The sequence below is a fragment of the Canis lupus genome, chromosome 9 (genome assembly GCF_003254725.2).
Source record: "Canis lupus dingo isolate Sandy chromosome 9, ASM325472v2, whole genome shotgun sequence".
NCBI classification, from domain to species: domain Eukaryota; kingdom Metazoa; phylum Chordata; class Mammalia; order Carnivora; family Canidae; genus Canis; species Canis lupus.
In genome coordinates, this window is record NC_064251.1 from 27008498 (window position 1) to 27034482 (window position 25985).

At 39.4% G+C, this 25985-nt stretch overlaps 1 protein-coding gene across 4 annotated transcripts in view; it reads left to right on the forward strand.

The window, feature by feature from the left end:
* The window catches only part of KAT7 (lysine acetyltransferase 7), a 33567-nt gene that overhangs the window by 1537 nt on the left and 6045 nt on the right, over window positions 1-25985 (forward strand). The window contains exons 2-12 of one of the 4 annotated variants that reach the window (XM_025440526.2): window positions 1273-1368; window positions 4267-4443; window positions 5774-6013; window positions 10754-10836; window positions 14091-14180; window positions 15613-15711; window positions 19206-19316; window positions 21069-21260; window positions 23738-23827; window positions 24037-24177; window positions 25245-25338. In XM_025440526.2, coding sequence (XP_025296311.1) covers window positions 1273-1368; window positions 4267-4443; window positions 5774-6013; window positions 10754-10836; window positions 14091-14180; window positions 15613-15711; window positions 19206-19316; window positions 21069-21260; window positions 23738-23827; window positions 24037-24177; window positions 25245-25338 — 1413 coding nt within the window. Of the gene's footprint in view, window positions 1-1220; window positions 1369-4266; window positions 4444-5773; window positions 6014-10753; window positions 10837-14090; window positions 14181-15612; window positions 15712-19205; window positions 19317-21068; window positions 21261-23737; window positions 23828-24036; window positions 24178-25244; window positions 25339-25985 lie in introns of all 4 variants that reach the window. The other 3 variants (XM_025440528.3, XM_025440527.2, XM_025440529.3) reach the window with 3 other exon arrangements.

The following is a 25985-nucleotide window of genomic DNA, read 5'->3' on the forward strand; positions in this document are numbered from 1 at the left end:
ATTTGGAAAGTTGTGTGGTATTCTTGCTCATTTCTGCAGAAATATTTCTTTTCACAGAGGTTTTCAAATAAAGTATTTGTACCTTTTATCTTCTTAAATGGTCTACATTGGTAGACGGTATTTATGTTAAGGCTCACCAAATGCTGGAATAGTATTGGTGCCTTGGAATAGGTCCACAGTCCCCTTTCTGCAGTTTCCAAATACAAAGAGCTTTTGAAAATGTAAGTGTTTTTAGTAACTTACTTGGTTGGCTGAATCTGTCCTGAACTATCCTGAGGCTACTTAGAGTTTTTGTGTGTCTCATTGGGTGTGATTGTTTATATGTCCTGCTGTAGAAATAATACTAATGTGTTTGATGATGAGGCGTTACTTGCGGGATATATGCAAAATATCTCTCTTCCAAAAAGCCAAAAAGTTATGAATTTCAAACACAACTGGCCTGAAGGGTTTTGAATAGAAAATAAGGGGCTTGTAGTTTGAAGTTTTGTATGGTTTTCTAAGCAAATTCTCTATCCTTTTTGGCTTGGTAAAGGGTATAGTGTTAATGTTCAACTGTTAAAAGTTATCTGTATGGCTAATCATGGTTCAGGAAGCTAATAATTGACAAATAATTATTAATTAAGGAGATGATAATATCTCTTTTTGAGTATCTACAAGTCTTCATGTGGAAGCTGCCTTTTTTTTTTTTTTTTTTAAGCACTTTGGTATTCGTGTGGAGAAACTTCATAGTTAGACCACATAAGGAAGAAGGATTTTAGTCTTTAAGTTCTCTTGGTATCAGAGTTGTGGACCATGATATTTAGAATTAGTAGATGTTTAAAATAATGTGATGGCTGTTTGTGGAGACTTTGAACAAAAGCTGCTCTAAAGTTAAAAGGACTCTAGCATTGATTTCTCACCACCATGGACTTTAAGTGCATAGTTATGTCAGCCAGACCATTTTGAATGGGGTACTTTTATTTCCAGTTTGTAGTACTGACTGATAAATGGACTTATTACAGAATTAGTGTTAATAAAGTAAGAATTAATTATCTTTCGTTCATTTAATAAAGGTGCTTTATTTGTAGGTTGTTCCATTTTAAATGCTTTAAGAAAAGAGTGTTTGGCAGTTGAATCCTTCCTTAGTATTTTCAGTATCATGGTTCATTTTATTTCCAGTGTTAACACAAACCCACAGAGTAAATGCTTCTGTGCTAATGTCTGGATCTATGGTGTTACAGAGGAATGCAGGCAGTAGTTCAGATGGAACCGAAGATTCCGATTTTTCTACAGATCTCGAGCACACAGACAGTTCAGAGAGTGATGGCACATCCCGGCGATCTGCCCGAGTTACCCGCTCCTCAGCCCGGCTGAGCCAGAGTTCCCAAGGTATAAGAATTCATTCTTCCTGACCATGCCTCATAGCCAACTCACTGGTCATTATACTATTGTGTTAATGTGGAAACTGGTCTGGTCTCTTGGCTTGGTGTAGGTGACAGAATCTGGTAAAATGCAGAGTGTATGACTGCAGAAGTATCAGGTCTTTAAAAATGTTTCTGTTTGGGGTATTGTCCAATTTGTAGATCCAAAGGAACTATGTCTAATATAATGGTGTGTGACACATGTATGTCTTAAGTCGTTTAACTTTTCCCTACAGCTTTTCCATCAGCATGGAAATGGGAATGCCATCTCTTTACTTTATTAGAATGGCTTAGACTTAGGGATTTAAATTTTTTTTTTTTTTTTTTTTTTTATTTATGATAGTCACAGAGAGAGAGAGAGGCAGAGACACAGGCAGAGGGAGAAGCAGGCTCCATGCACCGGGAGCCCGATGTGGGATTCGATCCCGGGTCTCCAGGATCGCGCCCTAGGCCAAAGGCAGGCGCCAAACCGCTGCGCCACCCAGGGATCCCGACTTAGGGATTTAAAATAGTATCTTGAACTTGTTTTGGGAGGATGTTCAGTACTTCTCAGACTTCCAAAACTTATATTTATTTCTGTAATGTAGCCAGACACAATTAGTAGATATAACTAGTTATACCAAACTATCAGTTGCAAATACCTAGAATTTTGCTTTGGTAGTAAAGAACGGAGAATCTCTGTGTTGAAAGGTAGTTTGAAGGTTCTCTAGTGCAATTAGCCATCTGGGCTTAGATTTGGAGGGTACCCCTAATCCCTCCTGGTTCTGCTCTGGGATTCCCTGTGGTGGAAGGAAGGTTGTAGTTAATACACAAAGCTGATGATCAATAGGTGATAACAAATTAAGGGGGAAAATTTGTAATATGCTTCAAGCACATAAGTAGTGCCAATTTGGTTATTGCTTTATGAACACATTGCAAAAGGAGAGAAAAACAGTTTTTTAAGCAAGAAAATGGGAACATTCTCAACAACTGTTCTTAACTTTATTTTTGAGTTTAACATTTCAGCTGAAATGTAGCTGTCGTCTCTGGATTCTCAGTTTGAAAGTTTTTATTTTTTTTTTAGCATAGTGAGAATTTTGATACATGACTGCTGTAATTCAGATATGATGCTGTGTAGTGGAATGCCATGATAGAAAAAAATCATAGTCCCTGCCCTTAAGGTGCTCACACACAGTTCAGTGCAAGATATAGATTTTTCAGCTGATCGTGGTCATGCATTGTGGTAAGAGCTCTGAGAGGTTTGCATAGAGTATCTAGGAAGTTCAACAACTGCCTCCAAGAAGCAGACAACTTGGGGCAGGTGTCCAAGGTGGAAAACCTAAAGAATTTAAAGATTTTTTTTTTTAATTTATTCATAGAGCAGAGAGAGGGAGAGGGAGAGAGAGAGAGAGGGAGGGAGAGAGAGAGAGAGGCAGAGGGAGAAGCAGGCTCCTTGTAGGGAGCCTGACATGGGACTCGATCCCAGGTCTCCAGGATCATGCCCTGTACTGAAGGCGGCGCTAAACCGCTGAGCCACCAGGGCTGCCCGGAAATCCTAAAGAATCTAATAGGAACTCACAGTGGAAAGATGGGAAAATGTTATTGTAGGCAGAGGGAGCAGTTTATGCAAGGGAAGAGACATAATATTCTTACAAAGCATAATTGATCATCCTTGGACATCTGAAAGTTGTAAATATTAAAAACAGCTAGGAAATACCTGGGTCCTGGGTCTCTTCCTAGTTGTTGTACTTCATAACTGTGGAGTTGCACAACTTCTAGGGATATTATTCACAATGTAGTCTATGTAAGGTGGCCTTCTCAAAAGCAAAATGTAGATTCTTAATGAATTGAGCCTAACCTAGCTGTGTACTAACTTTTTTTAACCCAAAAGTTTGAAAATTTCAGTTTTCTTCTTTGGAGAACTGTAAAATTTACCTATCACTTTAAGATCTTTGTCATTTAAAATATGCTTTAATTTCAGCTTTGAATCTTTTTCTAGTTCTTTTTTAAGTGTCATCAAATTAGAGATGTAAAAAGGATGCTGGGTGCTTCAGAATAGGTTTTGTTATCTCAAAGAATCCCAAAAGCTATGTTCTTGCCTCGCTCTTCATAAATCTGTTATGATTTTGCTTCAGAGTATCCAAGAGGGTAATCAGGAAGAAAAGAACCTAAGCGATCCCTAAGGAAAGGAAATATTTGTATATTGTTATATCTTTAGTAGTAGAATATCTGTTTTAGTGGATTGGAATAAGGGAAGAGAGGATACAGCTAATATTTAGAAAGCGCTAGATCTAGGTACCAGAAGTCACGTTAAATGCTTTATATGAAATATCTCACTTCTCATGGTAAATGTGTGAGGAATGTGCAACTAGTATTTTGCCTTTTTTATAGATCAGGACAAAGGCTTGAAGAGATGAACTTGCCCAAAATGCTATAGCTAGTTGGTATGGTGGAGTGGAATTGAATGAGAGTCTTGATTCCAGGAGCTAAACTATTCTATACTATATATTTAAAAAATAATTTTTATTCATGAGAGACGCAGAAAGAGAGAGAAGGGGGCAGAAACATAGGCAGAGGGAGAAGCAGGCTCCCTGCAAGGAGCTCGATGTGGGACTCGATAACAGATCCTGGGATCACGCCCTGAGCCAAAGGCAGACGCTCAACCACTGAGCCACCCAGGCATCCCTATTCTATACTATTTTGTACCTCTATACCTGATCTTGGCCCTTTAGCTTATATTTTATTTAATAAAATAGGTATTTTACCTATTTGTCAGATTTTCTGAGGCATAAAGAGGAGGGTATACAGCTAATAAATCATATGGATAATAAAACCCAAATTTCCTTCTTCTCTAATTGTTTTATTATCTCTTAAAATTGGGGATCAGATTCCAGTCCTGTTCGAAATTTGCAATCTTTTGGCACTGAGGAGCCTGCTTATTCTACCAGAAGAGTGACCCGTAGTCAGCAACAGCCTACCCCAGTGACTCCGAAAAAATACCCCCTTCGTCAGACTCGTTCGTCTGGCTCAGAAACAGAGCAAGTGGTTGACTTTTCAGATAGAGGTGAGTGAGTATGGGATGATTTGATCAATTACAGAGAAGATCTGGTCAATTTTCTCTTAAGGAAGGCTTGGGGCCACTCTGCAGATAGATGCTTTATACTGACCAAATTCAGCTAGGTAAATGCTGTTTACCTGATTGCTTTCTTGAATATCTCACTGAGGATAGTTTTGTATTAGAGTACTCTTGAAGACTAGAGTAATTAAATTATTAGATTGGACCCATAATAGGCAAAAGGAACTGGAGCCCTTTTACCTATAGATGAAGAAAGTTTGAACCACATTTTCTTAAAGTCATGCTTGTCAGTCCACTTATCTCTGTTTTTTGAGGAGGAGTGATCTTTGGTAATGAGGGATGGTGAGCTGTTGAGATTGTGATTGACCAGCCCAAATTAGGCCTTAGAGCAGCAATTACAGACTGAGGAGCATATAGCCTGCCAATATGCTCTGTTAGTTTGCTTGCACAACGTTTACCTTTTTTTTTTTTTTTTTTAATTTATTTATTTATTTTAGAGGCAGAGATGGTGGGGGGCAGAAGGAGAGGGAGAGGTACCAACAGATTCATGTTGAGCGGAGCCCAAGGTGGGGCTTGTTCTCAGGACTCCCAAGATCATGACTTGAGCCAAAACCAAGAGTTGGACGCTTAAGCCACTGTGCCTCTTAGGTGCTTCAGTGTTTACATTTTTAGAAGTTTGTTGCCAACATTTGAAAATAGGGAATTTCACATCAAAACATAAAAACCTGGGTTACTAGTTTCTTTTAAAAACTGGAAACTCTGGGAACGTGTGGTGGCCATTCACTCACAGCATTGATTACTGGAGTGGAAAAGTAGTTGTCTCCTTAAGGTGGACAGTTGGTTCTCTATTTGGCCTTGCCCAGCAAGTGTAGGCATTTGGTTTACAACCCATGATTTACAATCTGAATTGTTAGATTACTGACACGCTAGCTCAAGAGTCAGGTTCGTTCACACTCACACCAAGTCAGTCATCAAGGAGGACACCTGTTTTCATTTCTCTTCCATCCTGTGTGTCTCCTGGAAGGAGAGTTGGATAGTCATTTTAAAGAAAAATTTACTTCCATCCAGTTTTGATTACCTGTGATGGGGGGCTTATGAGAAGCACAGATAAGTGAAATATATTAGGTAAACCCCAAAAACTGGATTTTACTTAGGATGTAAAGTAGCACAAAAGAATGATGTTAATTTCATTTTCCTAGTAGCTTTATAGCAGATAAGTGGTTAAAAGTCACTGGTTAAATGATAGCCATAAACTCTTCTGAATAGTAAACCTCTAAATGAACCCCATTTATGAGCTCTCCCAATTGCTTTGCTTTAGAAACTAAAAATACAGCTGATCATGATGAGTCTCCACCTCGAACTCCAACTGGAAATGCCCCTTCTTCTGAGTCTGACATAGACATCTCCAGCCCCAACGTGTCTCATGATGAGAGCATTGCCAAGGACATGTCCCTGAAGGACTCAGGCAGCGATCTCTCTCATCGTCCCAAGCGCCGTCGCTTCCATGAAAGCTACAATTTCAATATGAAGTGTCCTACTCCAGGCTGTAACTCCCTAGGTGAGTGTGACCAGCTTTCTGACACCTGTGTTCTATGGTTTTTGCCCTCTGAAATTAGGATCATGAAGAAATGTTTCATCTTCTCTTGTGATCTAGCTCTTTAGGTTCTTCAGTGGTGCTCAGAATATCAACTGGGTTGCCCACTCAAACAAGAAGTATTTTTGCTTCTTGGTCTGTTGTCAATAAGAATAGATCTGGTTGCAAGGACATTAAGTGGGATGCACCCACCAGTTTATTGAAAGCTCCCTGTGAAAATTTCCTCCTCTTTCCTGCAAAAATAAAACCGAAGACCAGTTATCTTCAAAATGGCTTGTTGTGTGGTACATAGTTTGAGCTTAATGCAGAATATTGGTTGTATGGTTAGAGCTGATAAGGAAATGAGAAAAACAGATTTCTTCTTGCACGGCCATGAAACTAAAAGGGCACAGATGAGACCCTGGTCTTTTGTGACTTTGGTGGTTGTAGGTCTTCTATATTTGATAAATATAAACCAGACAAGTATCTCTTCTCAGATAAATGAGTATCTCAGTGTTTTTTTTTTATGACCTTTACCTTTTACTGACAGATTCTTATGATGGTTTAAACCTTATTAACGCTCCTTAAGTGAGCTTCATTCCAAGTGTTGGGCTTAAGTTTTTGTCTAGAGTTGGAAGGCACTGATTGACATTATAGGCTTTTCTCCACTGAGTCTGCTTCTCAAATCTGTGAACTTTTCAACCTGACCATCAGGTTCAGAAAAAAGAGCAGAGTAAGCTGTTGCTTTGCAGGCCCACAGTATGTTTTCCCTAGCATTTAATTTATCTGGATCTTTTCCTGGTCTTCGCACCACTCTCTCAGATAATTTCAACTCCTCAGAATGCATAGAGTATATAATAAGTTCCCCTAAACCATCACACCAGTCATCACTCAAAGAAAAGAATTGTTTCAGGCCTAAATCAGTATCCTTGGGTAAATGATGAAAAACTAAGAATAGACATCATCATATAAACATTAGTATTTAAGAGCTAGCTAATGTACTTTAAGATGGTAAGGGGATCTACTTTTCATATGGCAAGGGAAGAGACTCAAGCTCTGCTAGTCACTATCCATGCTTCCCTAAATTGTTACTTTTATGTACTCTGTTTGCCACATACCAGACACCGTTTGAGTTTCTGGGGGTGTAGCTGTGAACATGTCAAACAAAGTTCCTACTGTCATGGAGCTTATAGTCTAATTGGGAAAGGCAAGACAGGTGGATACATAATACGTCAGCTTAGAGATACTTCCTTGAAGGAAAATGAGGGAGTGCTGAGAGGGTAAGGTATTGTGCATATATACAAACCATACACACACAAACAGGTGGTAAGGGTATGGGACACAAGAATGCTTAAGCAGTTTGAAGCACACTTACGGGCCAATATGCCTAGGACAGAGCAACCAGAATGGATAGGAGGAGATGAGGTCTGCGTTGGACCTGACGGTATGTTATTTATGCTCAGTCCTTAACCTCCTTGGAGTAGATGAAAGGATAAATATAAATCTGTTGCATCAGAGGAAAGTTTACTTTGACTTCTCGTATTAATATACTGGCAAAGTTTGAAACATATGAACCTGAACTTCCAAAATTATTTTTTGATAAGGGGTGCCTGGCTGGCTTGGAGCATGCAACTCAATTTTAGGATCATGAATTCAAGCCCCATGTTGTTGGGCATAGAGATTACTGAATTAAAAAAAAAAATCCATTGCTGAAATTGTCTTTGATCCTGTTCCACTCTTTATGTTCAGCAAAATAATGTCATTAATTTTTTTTTTAATGTCATTAATTTTTAAAAATAATTTTGGTGTAAAAGTATTCTGTGCCTGTGAAAACTGAAAACCCTACAGGGAGCCTTGAAATGCATAAGTAAAAGTTTTCCTTTATTCATATCGCCAGATATAAAATTATTCTTGGGGGTTTTTTATGAATGGTTCTAGCAAGTGTGCATGTGTGTGTAACACATTTATACACACACACACATATATATATATATATATATATATATATATATATATATATTTCTTTTGTGTTATCGCAAAAGGGAAAATATAATGGTTGGTTTCGCATCTTAGATATTTTACTTTACTGGGATGCCTGCGTGGCTCAGTGGTTGAGCATCTGCGTTCGGCTCAGGGCATAATCCAGAGTCCCGGGATCGAGTCGGACATCAGGCTCCTTGCGTGGAGCCTGCTTCTCCCTCTTCCTGTGTCTCCACCTCTCTCTCTCTCTCTCTCTCTCTCTCTGTCTCTCATGAATAAATAAAATCTTTAAAAAAAAAAAAAAAGATACTTAGGGTTCCATCTGTTTAAAGAATACAGAGAATTCATTACATTGATAGTTTATAAATTTTATATTTTTATTTTTTAATAAAGATTTTATTTATTCATGAGAGAGAGAGAGAGAGAATGAGAGAGAGAGAGAGGTAGAGACCCAGGCAGAGGGAGAAGCAGGCTCCATGCAGAAAACCCGATGTGGGACTAGATCCCGGGTCTCCAGGATCACGCCCTGGGCCAGAAGCAGGCACTAAACCACTGAGCCACCCAAGCATCCCATAGTTTATAAATTTTTAAAATTGTCCAGTATGGATTGACATTTAGATTATTTCTCATTTTATCTATTTTGAATAATACTGTAATGGAAGCATTATATGTATGTATTTTAGTGTCTTGCTAGAAAACCTGTAGGAATAAATTTATAGCAGAATTGCTAGATCAATAAATTAACTGTTCCTTTTTAACACTTTTAATATAGACACATTAAATTGGTTTTAGTTCATATATTCTAAAATAAGACATGACTTGAATAATTTACCCAGAAGTTATAGATACATAATATTTTAGAAATATCTATAGAAGTATGTCTAAGAAATATCTATAGAAAAAGGAGGGTTTCTATAACATTGACACTTTACATTTTATAATGATGTTGGATTACTGAGGGTAGTTTTTTCTATGCAAGATAAATTGAATGGATCTCCAAAAATCACATTTTTAATAATATAGTCCTGGAGAAATGGCAATCTACATATCATGTATTGATTCCTTTCTCCCCCAATATGTGAATTATTTTCATTCTTTAAAGCTTACTCTAAATCATGTATGACTTTTTAAATCCCATATGATTTTTTAAATCCCGCTGTCTTCATTAACCAGAAGTTTTGTAAACCCTTTGGTTAAAGAAACTTATAAAAAGGAAATAATGTTCAGTTCCCTCTGTGTTTCCCAAAACCACATGAAAAATAGAAAAGTGAAGAGGTATATCCCTTAGATAAAATGAGCTTTCTATATTATTGCTATTAATGTCCTCTCAATAAGAGTGCCTTGTGGTAACTTCCTATTTATTTCAGTGTTTAGTTTTAGGTGTACAATATAATGATTCAGCAATTCTATATATTACCCAGAGCTCGTCAAGATAAGTGTACTCTTGAGCCCCTTTAAATCTATTTCACCTCTTTCTCCCCCCCCACCCCCTAACCCCTTTGGCAGCCACCAGTTCTCTGTATTTAAGAGTCTGGTTTGTTCCTTTGTTTTGTTTCTTGTATTCCTCATATGGATGAACTCCTATGGTATTTGTCTTTCTCTATCATATTTCACTTAGCATAATACCCTCTAGGTCCGTCCATATCATAAATGGCAAGATCTCATTCTTTTTTATGGCTAAGTAATGTTCCTGTGTGTGTGTGTGTGTGTGTGTGTGTGTGTGTGTCCGTGTATACATATATACATATATATGTAGAACACACGTCTTCTTTATCCATTTATCTATGGATGGACACTTGAGTTACTTTTGTAGCTTGGCTATTATAAAGACTAACTGCCTGTTTAAAAATCTGATTACAGAAGAAGCCTAAGTCTTTAATTTATTTATTTATTTATTCATTGTTTTGGAAGCCTAAGTCTTTAAACAGAATCAGCCCCCTTCCAAAAAAATGAATATATTTAATCTAGGTCAAAATTGCCAAAATATGTTTATTTCCATAATAGAAGAGTCCATTTTCTTCTTCATTTTCCATAAGTTTCTTTTGGATTATTGCAAAATGCTCAATTCAGTTTTGATATCATTGCATAATAGAAAGGAAGCAACACTTAATATCGATATAACTTGATAATTTAGCATAGAAAAGTTAAATATCACCAAAAGAAAATGTTGTTTTTGCTCCTTTTTAATAAATGTATGGCTTTACGATTTTTTGGAATTTGAGAAATACATTATCAGAAGAACAGAAGGAACTACTACTAGTATATTGAACATACTACAAGTATATTCAAAGATCGCCAGATCCATTCTGTGGAAGAAAATAATTTTTTTTTTAAGATTTTATTTATTTATTAATGAAAGATAGAGGCAGAGACACAGGCAGAGGGGGAGAGAGAGAGAGAGAGAGAGAGAGAGAGAGAGAGAGGCAGAGACACAGGCAGAGGGAGAAGCAGGCTCCATGCAAGGAGTCTGACATGGGACTCAATCTTGGGTCTTCAGGATCAGGCCCTGGGCTGAAGGCAGCGCTAAACTGCTGAGCCACTGGGGCTGCCCGGAAGAAAAGAATTTATTGTGGGTGCAAGTTATGGCCCTGTCATCACTTACCTTTGGTAGATTCAATCTATGATCAGATATATATTGGATAAAAATAATATATTTGGAAGGTAACACAATTGGCGTACAGAGAACTATCACTTTATGAGCTTACATCTTTTATCTTGAGATTAAGTTTTCCCTTCTTTTAACAGGACATCTTACAGGAAAGCATGAGAGACATTTCTCCATCTCAGGATGTCCACTCTATCATAACCTCTCAGCTGATGAATGCAAGGTAATTGTATTCATTACTTGACATATAGTTATCCAGTGAGTGCTTACTTAAGGTTTGTCAGGTACTCTACTAAACACTGGGGATCCAATGTGAACAAATAGGCAGGGTCCTTTTTCTTACATTCTAGTGAAGGAAACAAAAGTACAGTTGTTTTTTAAAAAAATAGTCAAACAGATAAAAGAATTCTAGTATGTAATGAATGCTTGAAGGAAATAGGGAGATTATATATGGAATACTTGGAATATCATCTTGTAGTGCATTGATACTTTCCGTTGAAAGTTGACTTCAATGACAGCCAGAGACCTATTCCATTAGGAAATAATTTGCATAAATATGTGATCTCAATATTTATGCATTAGATTTTCTTCTCATGAATCTGTGAAGACATTTTGCTCTTTAAATTTTTTCATAATTATTTTCCTTTCTCTCTGTTTCTTTTTTTTTTTTTTTTTTTTTTTTTTTAAAAATGTTTTTTTTTTTTTTTTTTTTTTTTTTTTTTTTTTTTTTTTTTTTTAAATTTTTATTTATTTATGATAGTCACAGAGAGAGAGAGAGACGCAGAGACACAGGCAGAGGGAGAAGCAGGCTCCATGCACCGGGAGCCCGATGTGGGATTCGATCCTGGGTCTCCAGGATCGCGCCCTGGGCCAAAGGCAGGCGCCAAACCGCTGCGCCACCCAGGGATCCCCCTTTCTCTCTGTTTCTACAGAATACTTTTCCTTTTTGTTACCCTCAATCACACCTACTCTTGGCTGGTTCTTGTTTTAAGTTCTTGAGAAATATAGTCCTAAATAACCTTTGGGATTTGAGGGTAATAGATTTAGGAGAGTCTGAGATCCTATTTTATATGTTCTGTGTGGGTTGCAGCTACCAGGAATGGAACTAATAATGGAGAAGCAAGAGTTGAAAACGTTCTTAATTAAATGGATTGCGTGGATAGTATTTGGACAGGTTATCCAAGCTCATTACATCAAAGTGTTAACTGTTGTTCTTGTGGCTGTTATTTTCTGACAACGCCAAGGTCACAGATTTATTCCTGTCTGAGCCAGTTTTATCCTAAGAAAAATTAGAATCCCTAGCTAATATTAGTTCTTTCTGATTCAGGAATTAGTTCTCTTATTCAATAGCTAGACCACACGATGGGAAATTACTTTATGTCTTCTATAGTCTTTTAACAAAGTATGTATACTTTGAATTCTTATATGGATTTTAAGGTTGAAGACACTCTTATTTTTCTTCAGTCCAAATCTCTTGTGTGAGGAGGGTCATTATTTCTTCTGCTCTGTATAAGAGCAAGTGGTAGGTCTTCCCATTAGCCTGAGACCAAAACATCTGCATCAGAAGCCAGCAAAGCACTAGGTCTTTCTCTGAAAAGAACTGTGGTCTCTTTTTTGAGAGCTATCCTCTGCCTCTTGTCTTTAAATATCCTGATCTGATACTGTGGATGGTTTCACATAGAAGTTTTCCTAAGGTACAATTTTTTAAATTGTTGGCTTGCGGCAATGTGAACAAGTTAATTAAGCAATTTATTTTTTAAAAAGAAAAATAAAAATTTCAGTTTGAGAAAGAAAATTCTGGAAAAAGAAGGAAAGCATTTCTTGAATTTTTCTTCAGTTTTTTTCTTCCTCGCAAGAGAAATCAGGCTCTGCATAATCCATCTCTACTACTGGAACTTGGAGGATCCATAGAATTTCTGAAAGATACATATTTTTATTATGTTTAGAATTCCAAATGGAAAAATTAGACTAATTCCTTGCATTTATTGAAAGCTTTGTAGTTTTAAAGTACTTGCATATACTTGATTACCCTTGAGTTTCCCGGTAAACGATTGCAATCAAGAGTATTACCATTTTTATTCAGTTACAGATTGCGGTGACTGCACACTGTGCCAGGTATCTGAGGATTTTCTGACTGAGAAAAGACTGTTCAATGAGCTAACTTTCTCATTGGGGGAGGCAAAACACATACAAATGAATAAAGAAGAATTTCATGCAGTGATAAATGTGTGAGGAACAAAAAACTAAAGATACAGAGATACGGCTGTTTTGGGAGTGACGGGAGTACGGCACTGCTTTTGTTCAGGTTGTTAAGGAAGAACCTTGCAGAGGAGTTGGCATTGGACCTGAGTCATGGCTGATGGCAAAGAGACTGTTATGTGAAGATCAAGGAGGTGAGATGTAGGTGGAAGGACGAGCAAGCACAAAGGCTGTGAGGTGGGGATCAACCCTATGTGGAGTTTGAGGGGCCACCAGTAGGAGTAGGCCAGTGTGGCTGGAGCATGATCAGAAATGAGGAAGCAGGATCCAGATCCTGAAGGACCTTTAGGCCTTGGCACGAGGAGTATGTCTTTATTGTGATGGCTGTGGGAAGCACTCGGAGGGCTTTAGCAAAGATGTAATACCATTTCATAAATGCTTTTTAAAATCACAGCTTGTTTGCCTGTGGAAAATGGACTGGAGAGGGTAGGAGTGGACGCAGTCGACTTATTAGAAGGCTGCTCCGAAGCTCAGGCAGTAGCTGGTGGCCGGGACTAGGTGCTGTATCATTGGAAATAGTAAGAATTGATCGGATTTAGGATATGTTTTGGAGGGGGCCAGCCTGATAGACTTGCTGATGGATTTGATGAGGGGAGAAGCAGCAGCAAGGTTGACCTTCAAGTTTTTGACTCGATGGTGGTTTAAAAAGTGTTGCTATCTGTCGATAGAGGGAATATTTGGAAGGAGCAGATTTGTGGGAAAATGCCAGTGGTGGTGGTTTGACTGTGCTAAGTTTTTGTGTGAAGTGCGACAGCTGGTTGGATGTGAGCCCTCATTTCCGGAAGGTGAAGTAGAAGCTGTTGGACAGCTGTGATTGGTGTTAAGATCACAGAATTGCAGAGTTGAGTTTCCCCATGGACTTGACCCCCAGCTTTCCAACCTTTTCTTTGCACCTCTTCTTGTGCTTCCTTAGGTTTCTTGTTTCTTCTCCATTGCGTGGTGGAAAGGGTCCAGGCTCAGTAATCAGACTTCATTAAAATCTTCGCCTTACCACCGTGTAGCTGTGATGATTTCACTTCTCTAATTCTCAGTTAATGGCTGAGAAAGCAGACCGTGAAGCCTGCTTTACCTATTTTTGTAGAGATGGTGATAAACTCGAAGACCCTTTGAAAGTAGAAGCACAACATAAATTCAAGGGATTACCATTGTATTCTTATGCTTTTAAGTAAACTTAGTCTTAGAAGCAGGTGGATTTATTGACATTGTTGATGGTTGCAGGTGAGAGCACAGAGCCGGGATAAGCAGATAGAAGAAAGGATGCTGTCCCACAGGCAAGATGACAACAACAGGCATGCAACCAGGCACCAGGTATGGGCCTTGTTAAAGCTCTGGCCGCTCACAGTCTGAGAGCCAAGTCTTGGATCTCCTCTGCCTGGGAACGGGCATTAGGTTTAACCATGCCTCTTGTTCCCCATGGTAGTTCTAAGTGACTCATACTCAGTTGTACGTTCAGAAGCATATTTGCTTTCCAGATAGTAAAATTTCATGAGACAAACACTTTTGCTTCATAAATGAAGGGCTCATGTTGTTTATGAAAATAATAGTAATCGCAGATAGTCCTGATTATTTTAGAGATTACACTTGCTGCTCCATGTCCTCATGTTGCATCTCCTTTTTAACCTTTTGTTACTTTCAAACTCCCTCACTGTGCTGGCATGTTTCCGAGGTCACCAGTGACTTGTGCTTATTAGCATTTGACTCTTGTTGATGGTCTCATTTTTCTTCTACTTCTCTCTTGCCTTGGATTCCAAGATGCTGCTTTGCCCTAATCTTTCTGCTTCTCTGAACATCCTGCTTATTGATTATGCTTAATTCCTTGTTCCTTCATGAATGCCTTTGGTCTTTGCTCTTGCTGTCTTTCTGCCTAACTCTGTGCCAAGAAGAGATTGTGTTTATCCTTCAAGGCCTTGAGCATCTCTCAGCTGTTGTAGGAATTTCCCAGATCTCTTGCCACCGGGGACTTTTTCCTTACGTATTCCATTTTAAGGTTCTCAGGATGCTGGCTTAGCACTTGTCACATATTGTATATACATAGCTCATCATATGGATGTCTGTTTTTGTGGTTAGATTATAGGTGGATAGCAGAGGAAGCCTGGTGAGGAGGGAGAAGTTTGGGTTTGGAGCCAAACAAATCTGGATTTGAATACTGTGATTCTGTTATGCTAGCTGTGTGATCTCGGGTAGGTCAGCTAATCTCCCTAAATAGTATTTCCTTGTTAATAGCAAGGAGTGAATACTACCTACCTGGTAGCGTAGTCATCTAACAAATATCTATCCCCAGTGCTTGGCAGGTAATAAGCACTCCCATGAGTGTTAGCTGCGATTCTTTTTTTTGTCTGTCTGGGGTTCTTGTGTTACTCAGTTTAAAAGTTTTATTCATTCTTGTATCAGTGTCTTGGAAAACAGCAAACATTCAAGAAATGCTTTTTGAATTGAAATGATCTTTATTTTATTCCTGTTGCTTTGGTGGAGGCTTCCCTCCTTAATTTATGTTTTGTTTGGTTTACTACTAAAATAAGTACATTCCTGAACCCATATTAACTGACAGTAACTATGGTGGTCTGGAACCCAATTTCAAATTTTAAAATCATCATAGTATTTACAGAGTGACTGTAACACATGTGGCATTTTTTTCCCTGCCCATATTGTGTTGGGTTTTGTGTTGTTACTTTGATTTTGAAATTTACTGACATAATGCATTTTCTAGCTAGCTTCTCAGTGTCCTCTTATTGCCTTTTAGGCACCAACAGAGAGGCAGCTGCGGTATAAGGAAAAGGTGGCTGAACTCAGGAAGAAAAGGAATTCTGGGCTGAGCAAAGAGCAGAAAGAGAAATATATGGTGAGAAAAAGTTAAACAGCATGAACTCTTACCAGTCGCATTTGATTGTTTTTGGTTTCTAAACTCTGCTTTTCAGATCTGCCATTTGGTTTTCTCCAGTAGAAGGGCCCACCTCTGGCCCTTAGAGTTTACCATAATCCTCCCTCAAACTGGGTTAAGAGTAGAAACAGGAGGTCTTTGAAAAACAAAATGGCCTTATAATTTAGATAAACAGAAATTCAATCCTGTAGTTGTTTGTAAACCTCTCTTTAGTTGTAAAGGGTTAAATTTAGCCATTGAACAAATACCAGGATGTTGGAGATGTCTGTATGTAGGAAAGTATCTTAATGGGAAAACAGAATTCCTGCATGATAAAAATTAATTGGGTGATACAGTCTGTAACAAGATTTTTTGTGTAGTATTTTAGCTTTCTTCCTAGTTTTAAAAATAATGCACATTTTGGGCCTATGGGTTTTTTTTAAAGATTTTATTTATTTGAGAGAGAGAGCTTGAGCAGGGGGAGGGGAAAAGGGAGAGGGAGAAGCAGACTCCCTGCTGAGCAGGGAGCCCAAGGATTCAGGGCTGGATCCCAGGACCCTGAAATTATGACAGAGCCGAAGTCAGATGCTTAACTAACTGAATCACCCAGGTGCCCTAAAAGTAATGCACATTTGTAATAGGAAACACAGAACACAGGACCCCTGGGTGGCTCAGCAGTTGAGCATCTGCCTTTGGCTCAGGTCAGGAACCAGTCCTGCATAGGGCTCCCTGCAGGGAGCCTGCTTCTCCCTCTCCCTCTGCCTCTCTCCTCTCTCTCTCTCTGTGTCTCTCACGAATAAATAAATAAAATCTTAAAAAAGGGGGGGGGAAGTACAGAACACATAAGAAAAGTATACATAAAGAAACATCAATCCTATACCCTTAAAAAGTAACCATGGTTAGCATTTGAGGAGATATTTTCCTAACCTTTTACATAATGCCTTATTTATGTAATTTGGATTTTACTGTAAGTACAGCTTTGGATTCTCTGTTTTCATCTAAATAACTTGAACTATAATTTCCTCATTTCATATAAAATTTTTCAAAAAATTTTTGCTTAAAGTTTAACTTAAGTATAAAGATTTATGGTAAACATAATTTATAAATATATGTGAATGATATTTATAAATGTGGTAACAAATGTGTTTTATAAATGATATTTATAAATGTGGTAACAAATGTGTTTCCTACTGAAAATACCAAAAATATTAGAGAAGAAAAATTCCAATAAAAAACACCCTCTGGGATCCCTGGGTGGCGCAGCGGTTTGGCACCTGCCTTTGGCCCAGGGCGCGATCCTGGAGACCCGGGATCGAATCCCGCGTTGGGCTCCCGGTGCATGGAGCCTGCTTCTCCCTCTGCCTGTGTCTCTGCCTCTCTCTCTCATTCTATGTGACTATCATGAATAAATAAAAAATTAAAAACAAAACAAAACAAAACAAAAAAAAAAAACACCCTCTGAGATAGGACACACACACCCCATGTGTTTTGCTATATGATCTTTTGTCTTTTTCTGGTATGTATTTTTATTTTTTCATGGAGTTGGACTATTGGCTTATTTAGGCACCAGATTATTTAATGTATGGTTTGTGAATACTTAGCACAGCCTCACTAAAGCAAAAATATGCCAAGCCATGTGTTTACATTTTTGGTCATACCCACTGCCTTGAAAATGATAATCTTATGAATGAAATGGAAATGGACCAGCAGGAAATGGGTGGTGGGCGAATTTGTAGCTAACCGCCTACGCCAGACTACTGGGTTTGTAGAGGGGGAGGGTTCCCCCAGTGCGTTGTCAGGTGCAAAGTTGTATGCTTCCCTCTGCCTAATTCCGTGTTTTTATCTACAAGTAGGGTAGACATGGAATAAGTAACATGATAATAGCATTTATTGAGTGGTTAGGCACTGTGGTTATGTTGTTCCCATCATCTATGAAATCCTTTTTGATGGATGGTGTCTTAAACTATTACGTAGGTAAGAAAACGGAGGTTTATTTTATTTATTGATTGATTGGTTGGTTGAAAACGGAGGTTTAGAGAGAGAATTTGCCCAGAAATCATATGGAAACAGAGTTTCTGAAGTAAAAGCTCCTAAAATTTACAAACATCTACTTTCCAATAATTTGAGCTAGGTTATTTGGATCCAACCATCCTGTTTAAAACTGCTGGATAGGATTTTTTAAACTTAAAAATTTTTTGATTAGACTAGAAGAAATATTTAGAGCCTGAATCTTAGATGGCATTCCAAATTCAAAGGACGCCTGGGTGGCTTAGCAGGTAAGCATCTGCCTTTGGCTCCTGGCGTGATCCTGGAGTCCCCGATCGGTCATCGGGCTCCCCACATGGAGCTTGCTTCTCCCTCGCCTGTTTCTGCCTCTCTCTCTCTCTCTCTCTCTCTCTCTCTCTCTCTCTCTCTCTGAGTCTCTCATGAATAAATAAATAAAATATTTAAAAAACAACAACAAAAGATACAGGTCACAGGGGCCCAGAAGAACCGGAAGAAATTGTATTAGAGGTCAAGGTCCTGGTGAATGTTTTTTTCATATGCTAATATACATGTGAACTCTATAATGTTCTCCCTGGGATGAGCCATCCACTCCACTTAACAACCATTGTCTTCTATTCTCTGGGTGAGAGGTGGAGTTAGGACCGAGTGGGAAGGGCTAGAATCAGAGGTTTAAAAGAGAAGTTTCCTTTGTGACCTTTCTTTCCGGTGCCAGCATACTTGTCATGAGTACCATGGTGAGATTTGATGCTTAGTGAGAACTGGCTTATTTTTATGCTACTGATTTTCTATGAATATTGCCTCTTTCTTCTTCCTTAATATTTAGTACAATGTTTTTTAAAGGGGCCAGCTTGTATTTCCCATGCACTGGGGCTGAAGATCTCAGGCAGGAGCTTCAGGCCACGGGTGGAAAGGGTCCTGGATGCAGCGACCACAGAGACAGAATTTAGCAAGGACCACTTAGTGCAGATACCCTTCCTTGTTGAGGCTTTTCCTTTTAGTCTAAAATCTCAGACCCTAAGTCTCAGATTTTGTGGGGTTTTATTGTTTTTGTTTTATTCTTAAATCTGAGAGTATACACCAAGGCTCCTTCCGGATTTCAAGATTCTAGGAATTTGTAGTGCCTTTGGGTTTGTTATATTTTATTTATCTGTATTGTCCACATTTTCAGATGAAGTGGAGGCCTAGAATTCTGACCCTCAATTTGCTCATTTAGAGAAGAATGAAACTGTTTAGGAAGTGTAGGAGCATTTTCTTTCTATATTCACTAGGGTGGATAATGGTTGTTTTTGGCATTAACCTGATAACTGTGTCTTATGCTCAGTCCTTGGTGCCTAGTATAATGCCTGGCATATAGTAGGCACTAAACAAATAGCTTATACTTGTGGTTGGCCCTCTGGTTGGCATTGATTGAAATGAAATAGATTAAGTTCTTAGAAGCAAAGAGAATCACACTCTGATTATTTTCCTAGGAACACAGACAGACCTATGGGAACACTCGGGAACCTCTCTTGGAAAACCTGACTAGCGAGTATGACTTGGATCTTTTCCGAAGAGCACAAGCCCGGGCTTCAGAGGATTTGGTGAGTATTAAAACCTTCAAGCTGTGGACCACTTGTGAAGGACATGTAGAACTGCCAAGAAAAGTGATCAATCAGTTGATGAAGAATTAAATGTCCTTTACTGCTTGAATCTCTTTCCCCACCCCCCAGGTATCCTTTTATCTGATCGTCCTCCACCCCATTTATATTTAAAATTAATTCCCTTCTCTTTCCCTGATGGGTTTTCCCTCTCCACCTCACCTCCCAGATGGACCTGTTAGGTCGAAGTGTTGAGGCTGGGTGAGACTATAGATGGCCCTTGGTCTCCGTTGAGCAATTTGCAATTCTGAGAGCCTCTAGATTGTTTGCTTAAGCCTCTCCGGTTCTCTTAACACTCTCACCTCCCCCCCACCTCTCCAGGAACTTGTCTTTGCAGGTTTTCCTGAGCCTTCCAGCCTATCCCCTAAAAGAATTGAACAGTGAAGAGGAATAATGGAAAAGGCTGGCTATGTGTTTTATGAAATTAATCTATGACCTGGTCAAGTTTTACAGTTAGTTTCCCTTCGTTTTCATACCCTAGGAGAATTTCCAACAACTTTGTTTTAAAAAAATTTGTGGTACCTCTGATTTAACAGGTTAAATGTGTTGAGGAATACTTAGGTTGTAGAGTGAATATCTTATTTACTTTTTTTTTAATTGCATCAAATACTTCATTTATAAATGCTCAAATAGACTTGTCGGAAACTTGGAGGCAGCGGGCTTTGGTGGCTGCTTTCTCTGTCGTGCTCTGGAACAGCATTTCCTATCCCAGCTCGCCACCTGGTTAGGATTAAAAAATTCCTAGTGTCCGCTCCTAGCCATTGAGTAGAGCTTGATATTCACAGATGCAGATATTTTCTACTTTATCTAGAATTTTAATTCCAGTGTTACAGCACTGTCTATGTTTCAGAAGTATTCCTAGATAATCTTTTCCGTTTCGTTTTAGAATGTTTTGTAAAAGTGGGGCGTTTGTATTCGTGGGAGATTGCCTTTATAAAACGGTTTGTTTGGTACAGCCTGATTAAAAACAAAATTTTACCAAGTACTTGTTATGAGGTTCTAGAGATGAGGCCCACTCAGAGCAGGATAGGGAGCAGAGAAAAGCTGCAGTCTGTACTTGCAGGCAATGTAGATGGTGAATTTTCTAGAAGCCTTCCTGACTAGGTCTAGGTAGGTAGCCCTCTTTAGTGCAAGCTTCTCCTGAATTAGAAGCCAATTCTGTCATATTTTTTCACATAGCTTAGCATGGTGACATGCAAACAAGTGTATTGCTGGCTTTTTAAAAACAAAGATAATCAATTGTAATCTTCCGACTTTTTTTTTTAATTTAAAAAAAAATTTTTTTTAATTTTTTTTTTTATTTATGTTAGAGAGCAGAGACACAGGCAGAGGGAGAAGCAGGCTCCATGCACTGGGAGCCCGACGTGGGATTCGATCCCGGGTCTCCAGGATCGCGCCCTGGGCCAAAGGCAGGCGCCAAACCGCTGCGCCACCCAGGGATCCCGACTTTTTTTTTTTTTTTAAGATTTTATTTATTTGGGGGAGAGAGTGAGCAAGAACGTGCGTGGGCACATACAAGCAGGAGGAATGGCAGAGAGGAAGGGGAAGAGGCAGGCTCCCCACTGAGGAGGGAACCCCATGGGGGACTTGATTCTAGGAACCCTCAGGATCATGACCTGAGCTGAAGGCAGATGCTTAACTGACTGAGCCACACAGGCACCCTGTAATCCTTCTGCTTTTTGAAATCTATAATAGGAGAAGTTAAGGCTGCAAGGCCAAATCACTGAGGGGAGCAACATGATTAAAACAATTGCTTTTGGTCGTTATGAGCTGGACACTTGGTACCATTCTCCTTATCCCGAAGAATATGCACGACTGGGACGGCTCTACATGTGCGAATTCTGTTTAAAATACATGAAGAGCCAAACGATACTTCGCCGACACATGGTAAGCTTTCTGGGATTCTGTGATGGTGATAGCCATGACCTGTAGGAGCTCTAGGTGCTGATATCTATCTGGGTGAACCTCTGTCTCACCGCATCTCTCAGTGGTCCATAGTAATGGGGCAAAGGCGTAGGAAATTGAAAGCCGCATTTCAGGGTAGGGAGGATTCACCCTGTATGGCATGGCTGGTGCTGAGTGGTACTCCAAGCAGCTGATGTCCCTTAATCACATCCTGTCACACACATTTCCTTGTCTTTTCTTGCTGCCTGCTCTTCACCATTTCTCCTTGGGATATAAATTCCCTCTGCCCACAGTTTTTATGTGTCCCAAACTAGATAAAAACAAGTAGACTTCATTAGATGGACTTCATTAGACAGGGACAGGACTAGGTGACTCACTTTGTATCCATAGCAACCAGTGTGGGCAGTAAGTGCCCAGTAAATGTGTGTTGAATGAATGCTTATTTAAAGGAGACAAATTATGAAGTGAAAAAAATGGATCCTTTGGTATCTTCTGAAGTTTGGTTCTGTACAGTTCTTAACATTGTCAAAATAGGAAGAAAGACGTGATACTCATTTTATTCATAAAAATGCTCACTAGGTATTTTGTAGCCTTAAGCCATTTTCCTCTCCTTAGTTGTGGAGTAAAAAAATCTTAAAGGAATTTCTGGGAACTGGGATGGGAAAAGGGGAAGGAGCCTTCTTGGGCGGGGCACTTTCCTTTTCCTGTTTCTGTAGTCCCAGAGTAATTTGGCTCTAAGATCTTTTAGGGTTTCCCTCTTTCCCTCCCCTTCCACCTTTATTTCTGGGATTTCTGCATGTTGAGCATCTACAGCCCAGGCTTTCCCACAGTTTCTCTCCCACTCTTCTCCCCAGTTGGGCTGGGGGATAACTTTTTGTGTTCCCATCTCTGGAACACATGGTCTGGAGTGTTGCAGCCTAGAACTGCCCCCTATGAATTAAACTCTACAGACTTGTGCACACCAGAGTGGATTGGGGGAGGACTGCCTGAGGGATGGGCCAGGGCTAGGACTGGTGGGGAATAATTGTACCAGAGGACTGGTCTCTGCTGCAGTTGTAGACCATGAAGATAAAATAAAACATGGTTTTGCTGTGCGAAAGTAAGTCTTACTGTTGTAAACTGCTTACCATGTAGGTTTTAATTCCTTTTTGTTTCTGGTTATTCAGTGGCATTAACCAATGAAACAGCCCCAAAGGGCAAGACCTCTAGTACCAGAAGGTAAAAAAGGGTTTGGAAAAATTGAGGGTCATGTAAACATTTTGAATATTTGAGGATTTGGATTACATGAGGTACAAAAATCAAATTTCAGGAAATGAAAACCTGTGTTTTTTTTCTTCTATACGTCTTCTGATTCTCATTGCTGAAATGACCCTTCTTTGGTCATTTTACTAATGGTTTGGCTTTTGTTTCTAAACAGTTGTTGGATTAGTTGGGTTATTGTTGGAAAGAACCACTGAATAAATGGGTGGATATAGGAACAGGCTAGGGATAGAGCTTTCTTTTTTTTTTTTTTTTTTTTATATATATATATATTTTTTTTAGGGATAGAGCTTTCTTGAGGCGATTCCAGTTAGTATTTGGATTCATATGTGACAAATTGGGCATGATTCTTGAGTTGACCAAGTCACAATAAAACTTGGTAGAAAATGTTCCATATACATACGTTTCCTGAATGCTACTTTTTAATGTATTTACATAAAACCTGTTAAGAATTCACCTATTTACAGCAGTGGCTGACTGGCTGCATTAAATCTTAGCAACTGAGGGTGAGGAAAGAGGCACCTTGTACCACCTTGTGGCCAGATGCCCACCCACCCTCAGAGTTTCTTGATGCTAAACCAGGCTACCTTGCCCTTTTTTTTCTTTTTTCTTTCTTTTTTTTTTTTTTAAGCTACAGAAAGACATGCTAAGACTATTCCTTATATAACAAAAGAAACACTTTGGTGGAGGTTAGTCTTGATTGTTAGGGGGCCTCTTTTCTAATCCAAAGGAAAGACTAATGGTTAGGTAGTAACAACCTTTACCAGTAAAAGTGAACGTCAGGTATTCCTGCCTTCACTTAGCAACTCTAAGCTGCTAGAAATAAGCTGCTTAAGAATTTCCTGTTGGTGCAGGGCATTTTATAATCGAGGGTATTTTTTGTTTATCTGGCTTTTACATAGTAGATGATTTTAATCTCCTGGATTGAAACAGGGCCGGAATATGATCTAGAAAACTTGTTCTAAACTGCTATAAAAATACTATAAACACATTACTATGATTTTAGAAGCCTTTAATTGTTTTACTAAAAAAAAAAAGGAAAGAAAAGAAAAAAACAATTCTTGCTGTATGTTCTCGAGTGTGTCCAGCTGCCTGTCATCTCTGCTAACTAAATTGACCTATGATTCATTTTTCCATTTGAGCAGCAGTCTTATTGGGAAAGGTTTGTTTCTCTGATAATGAATTCCATTCTCTTACAGGCTAAATGTGTGTGGAAACACCCACCTGGCGATGAGATCTATCGCAAAGGCTCCATCTCCGTGTTTGAAGTGGATGGCAAGAAAAACAAGGTAAGGAGGTGTGGTGGCGCGTGTATATTCACAGATTTCAGAAGCAGTTTGTTCCATCTCCGTCTCCCATTGTAAAGAAGATAGGACTCTGCTGTTGACCACACTTTCTGCTTCATCCACAATGATGCTACAATCCTTAATTTTAGGCCTTTACCTGATAAGTTTCGAAATCCCTGGCCCACACATAAATTCTGTTTCTCTGCTTCCAGATCTACTGCCAAAATCTGTGCCTGTTGGCCAAGCTTTTTCTGGACCACAAGACATTATATTATGATGTGGAACCCTTCCTGTTTTATGTTATGACTGAAGCGGACAATACCGGCTGTCACTTGATTGGATATTTTTCCAAGGTCAGCAGGATCTGGAGATTAAGAAGCTACAGGCCCAAGCAGGGTGATTGATGTTGGCATTTGGGGACCCAGATCACTGACAGGAAGAGGCAGTATCCTGGGCAATGATGTGACATCCCTTCCCTTAAGGGTTGGGGAGGAGGGTTGCGGAAATCCATGTATAAAAGATTATTTAATGAAAATACAGGATTTTTTATTAAAAGCTTCTGGTTTATTCATTTCTGGACTTGTGGGTTGGAGTTTCCTTTTAATTATTGGCCAAGGCCCTGCCTACTAACCCTGAAGCCCACATTTTGTAGTCAAGCCAGCACTTCTGGCTTGGCCCTCTGTTATTAGCCTAAAACCAGGAATCTGTTCCTTTCGCCTGGTTTTCTATCTGGGCTTCTTCTGTGATACTGCCACTGTGCTTTTGAAGGCTGAATGTCAGATTTTGCTTATGATTTTTTAATATAAAATTGAAATCTAATTCTCATAGCACACAGTCCACTCAGTGTTTTTTGTATCATCAGAGTAGTGCAGTAGCCACACAGGCCCTACGCTCCGTTTTGGTTACCCCGGAAAACAACCCCTAAGCAACACTCCCTGTTTCCACTCAACCCCTGCCAGCCCTCTGTCTCTGTAAGTTATCTGTCATGAATTTTTTTACCTAAAAGAAACCATACAGGCTGTGATTTGATTGTTGACTCCCTTTCAAAATGGGGGTTTACTGTTGGGGATCCCTCTCTTTTCCAGTAGGCAACTCCCTTTAGAAAAATTAACATTTACAGATGGGTTGCCCTGAGCGACTTGAGCAGTTGACACCTACTTGCCCTGGCTATGTGACTAGAAAGAACTCCCATCAGCTCCTCTCAGCGGAGACTAGTCTCAGAGCAAGGGAAAGCCTGGCATTTATGGCTTTGGCCACAGTAAAGGGCGTGGATGAAACAGCTGTGAGCCTGACAGCCACTCCCCAGGACCAGTTAACCAGATATTTTGCAAGCAGCCTTATTTTGGGTTTGTGGGACTGCTAACACCTTGGTTTCCAGACCCTTGTGACCTGCTTTCATCTGTTTTGCTCTTGATTTTAGGAAAAGAATTCATTCCTCAACTACAATGTGTCATGTATCCTCACCATGCCTCAGTACATGAGACAGGGCTATGGCAAGATGCTCATCGATTTCAGTAAGTGGATCTGCTAAGACCTGGGCTCCAAGAGGTATAGGGGCTACCTGAACTGTTTGGGGTTTGTCCCATGAGTGCTGTAGTTCGAGGCATGCAGTAAGTGAATGAATATGTGGAGAGAATCTGACCATCATAGGGTCAGCCCTGGTATATCTTGACCCTTAAGTAAATTCGGGACTTAGTTGATACCTGATAGTAGGGGAAATAAAGGGTAGGAAAGGAAGCTCTTGAGGATTATCCCTATTTGAGACTTGGGAACAGCACATACACGCATAAGACTTCAAATCTGTTCCTTGATTAAGGATTGCAGTTTTATAAGGACTTGCCTAGTAGCAGTCTGTATACCTGATAGAGGCTTTGGCCTCATTAAGTGTATTCTGTGTTTGGGAATTTGCCTACTCAGTCAAATTTATTTTTATTTTTTTAAAAAATTTTATTTTGTTATTTATTCATGAGAGACCAAGAGAGAGAGGGGCAGAGACAGGCAGAGGAAGAAGCAGGCTCCACACAGGGAGCCTGATGTGGGACTTGATCTCAGGACTCCAGGATCATGCCCTGGGCTGAGGGCAGGCGCTAAACTGCTGAGCCACCCAGAGATCCCCTCAAATTTATTTTTAATCCCCAAATCAATATTCTTTGGCACTTTT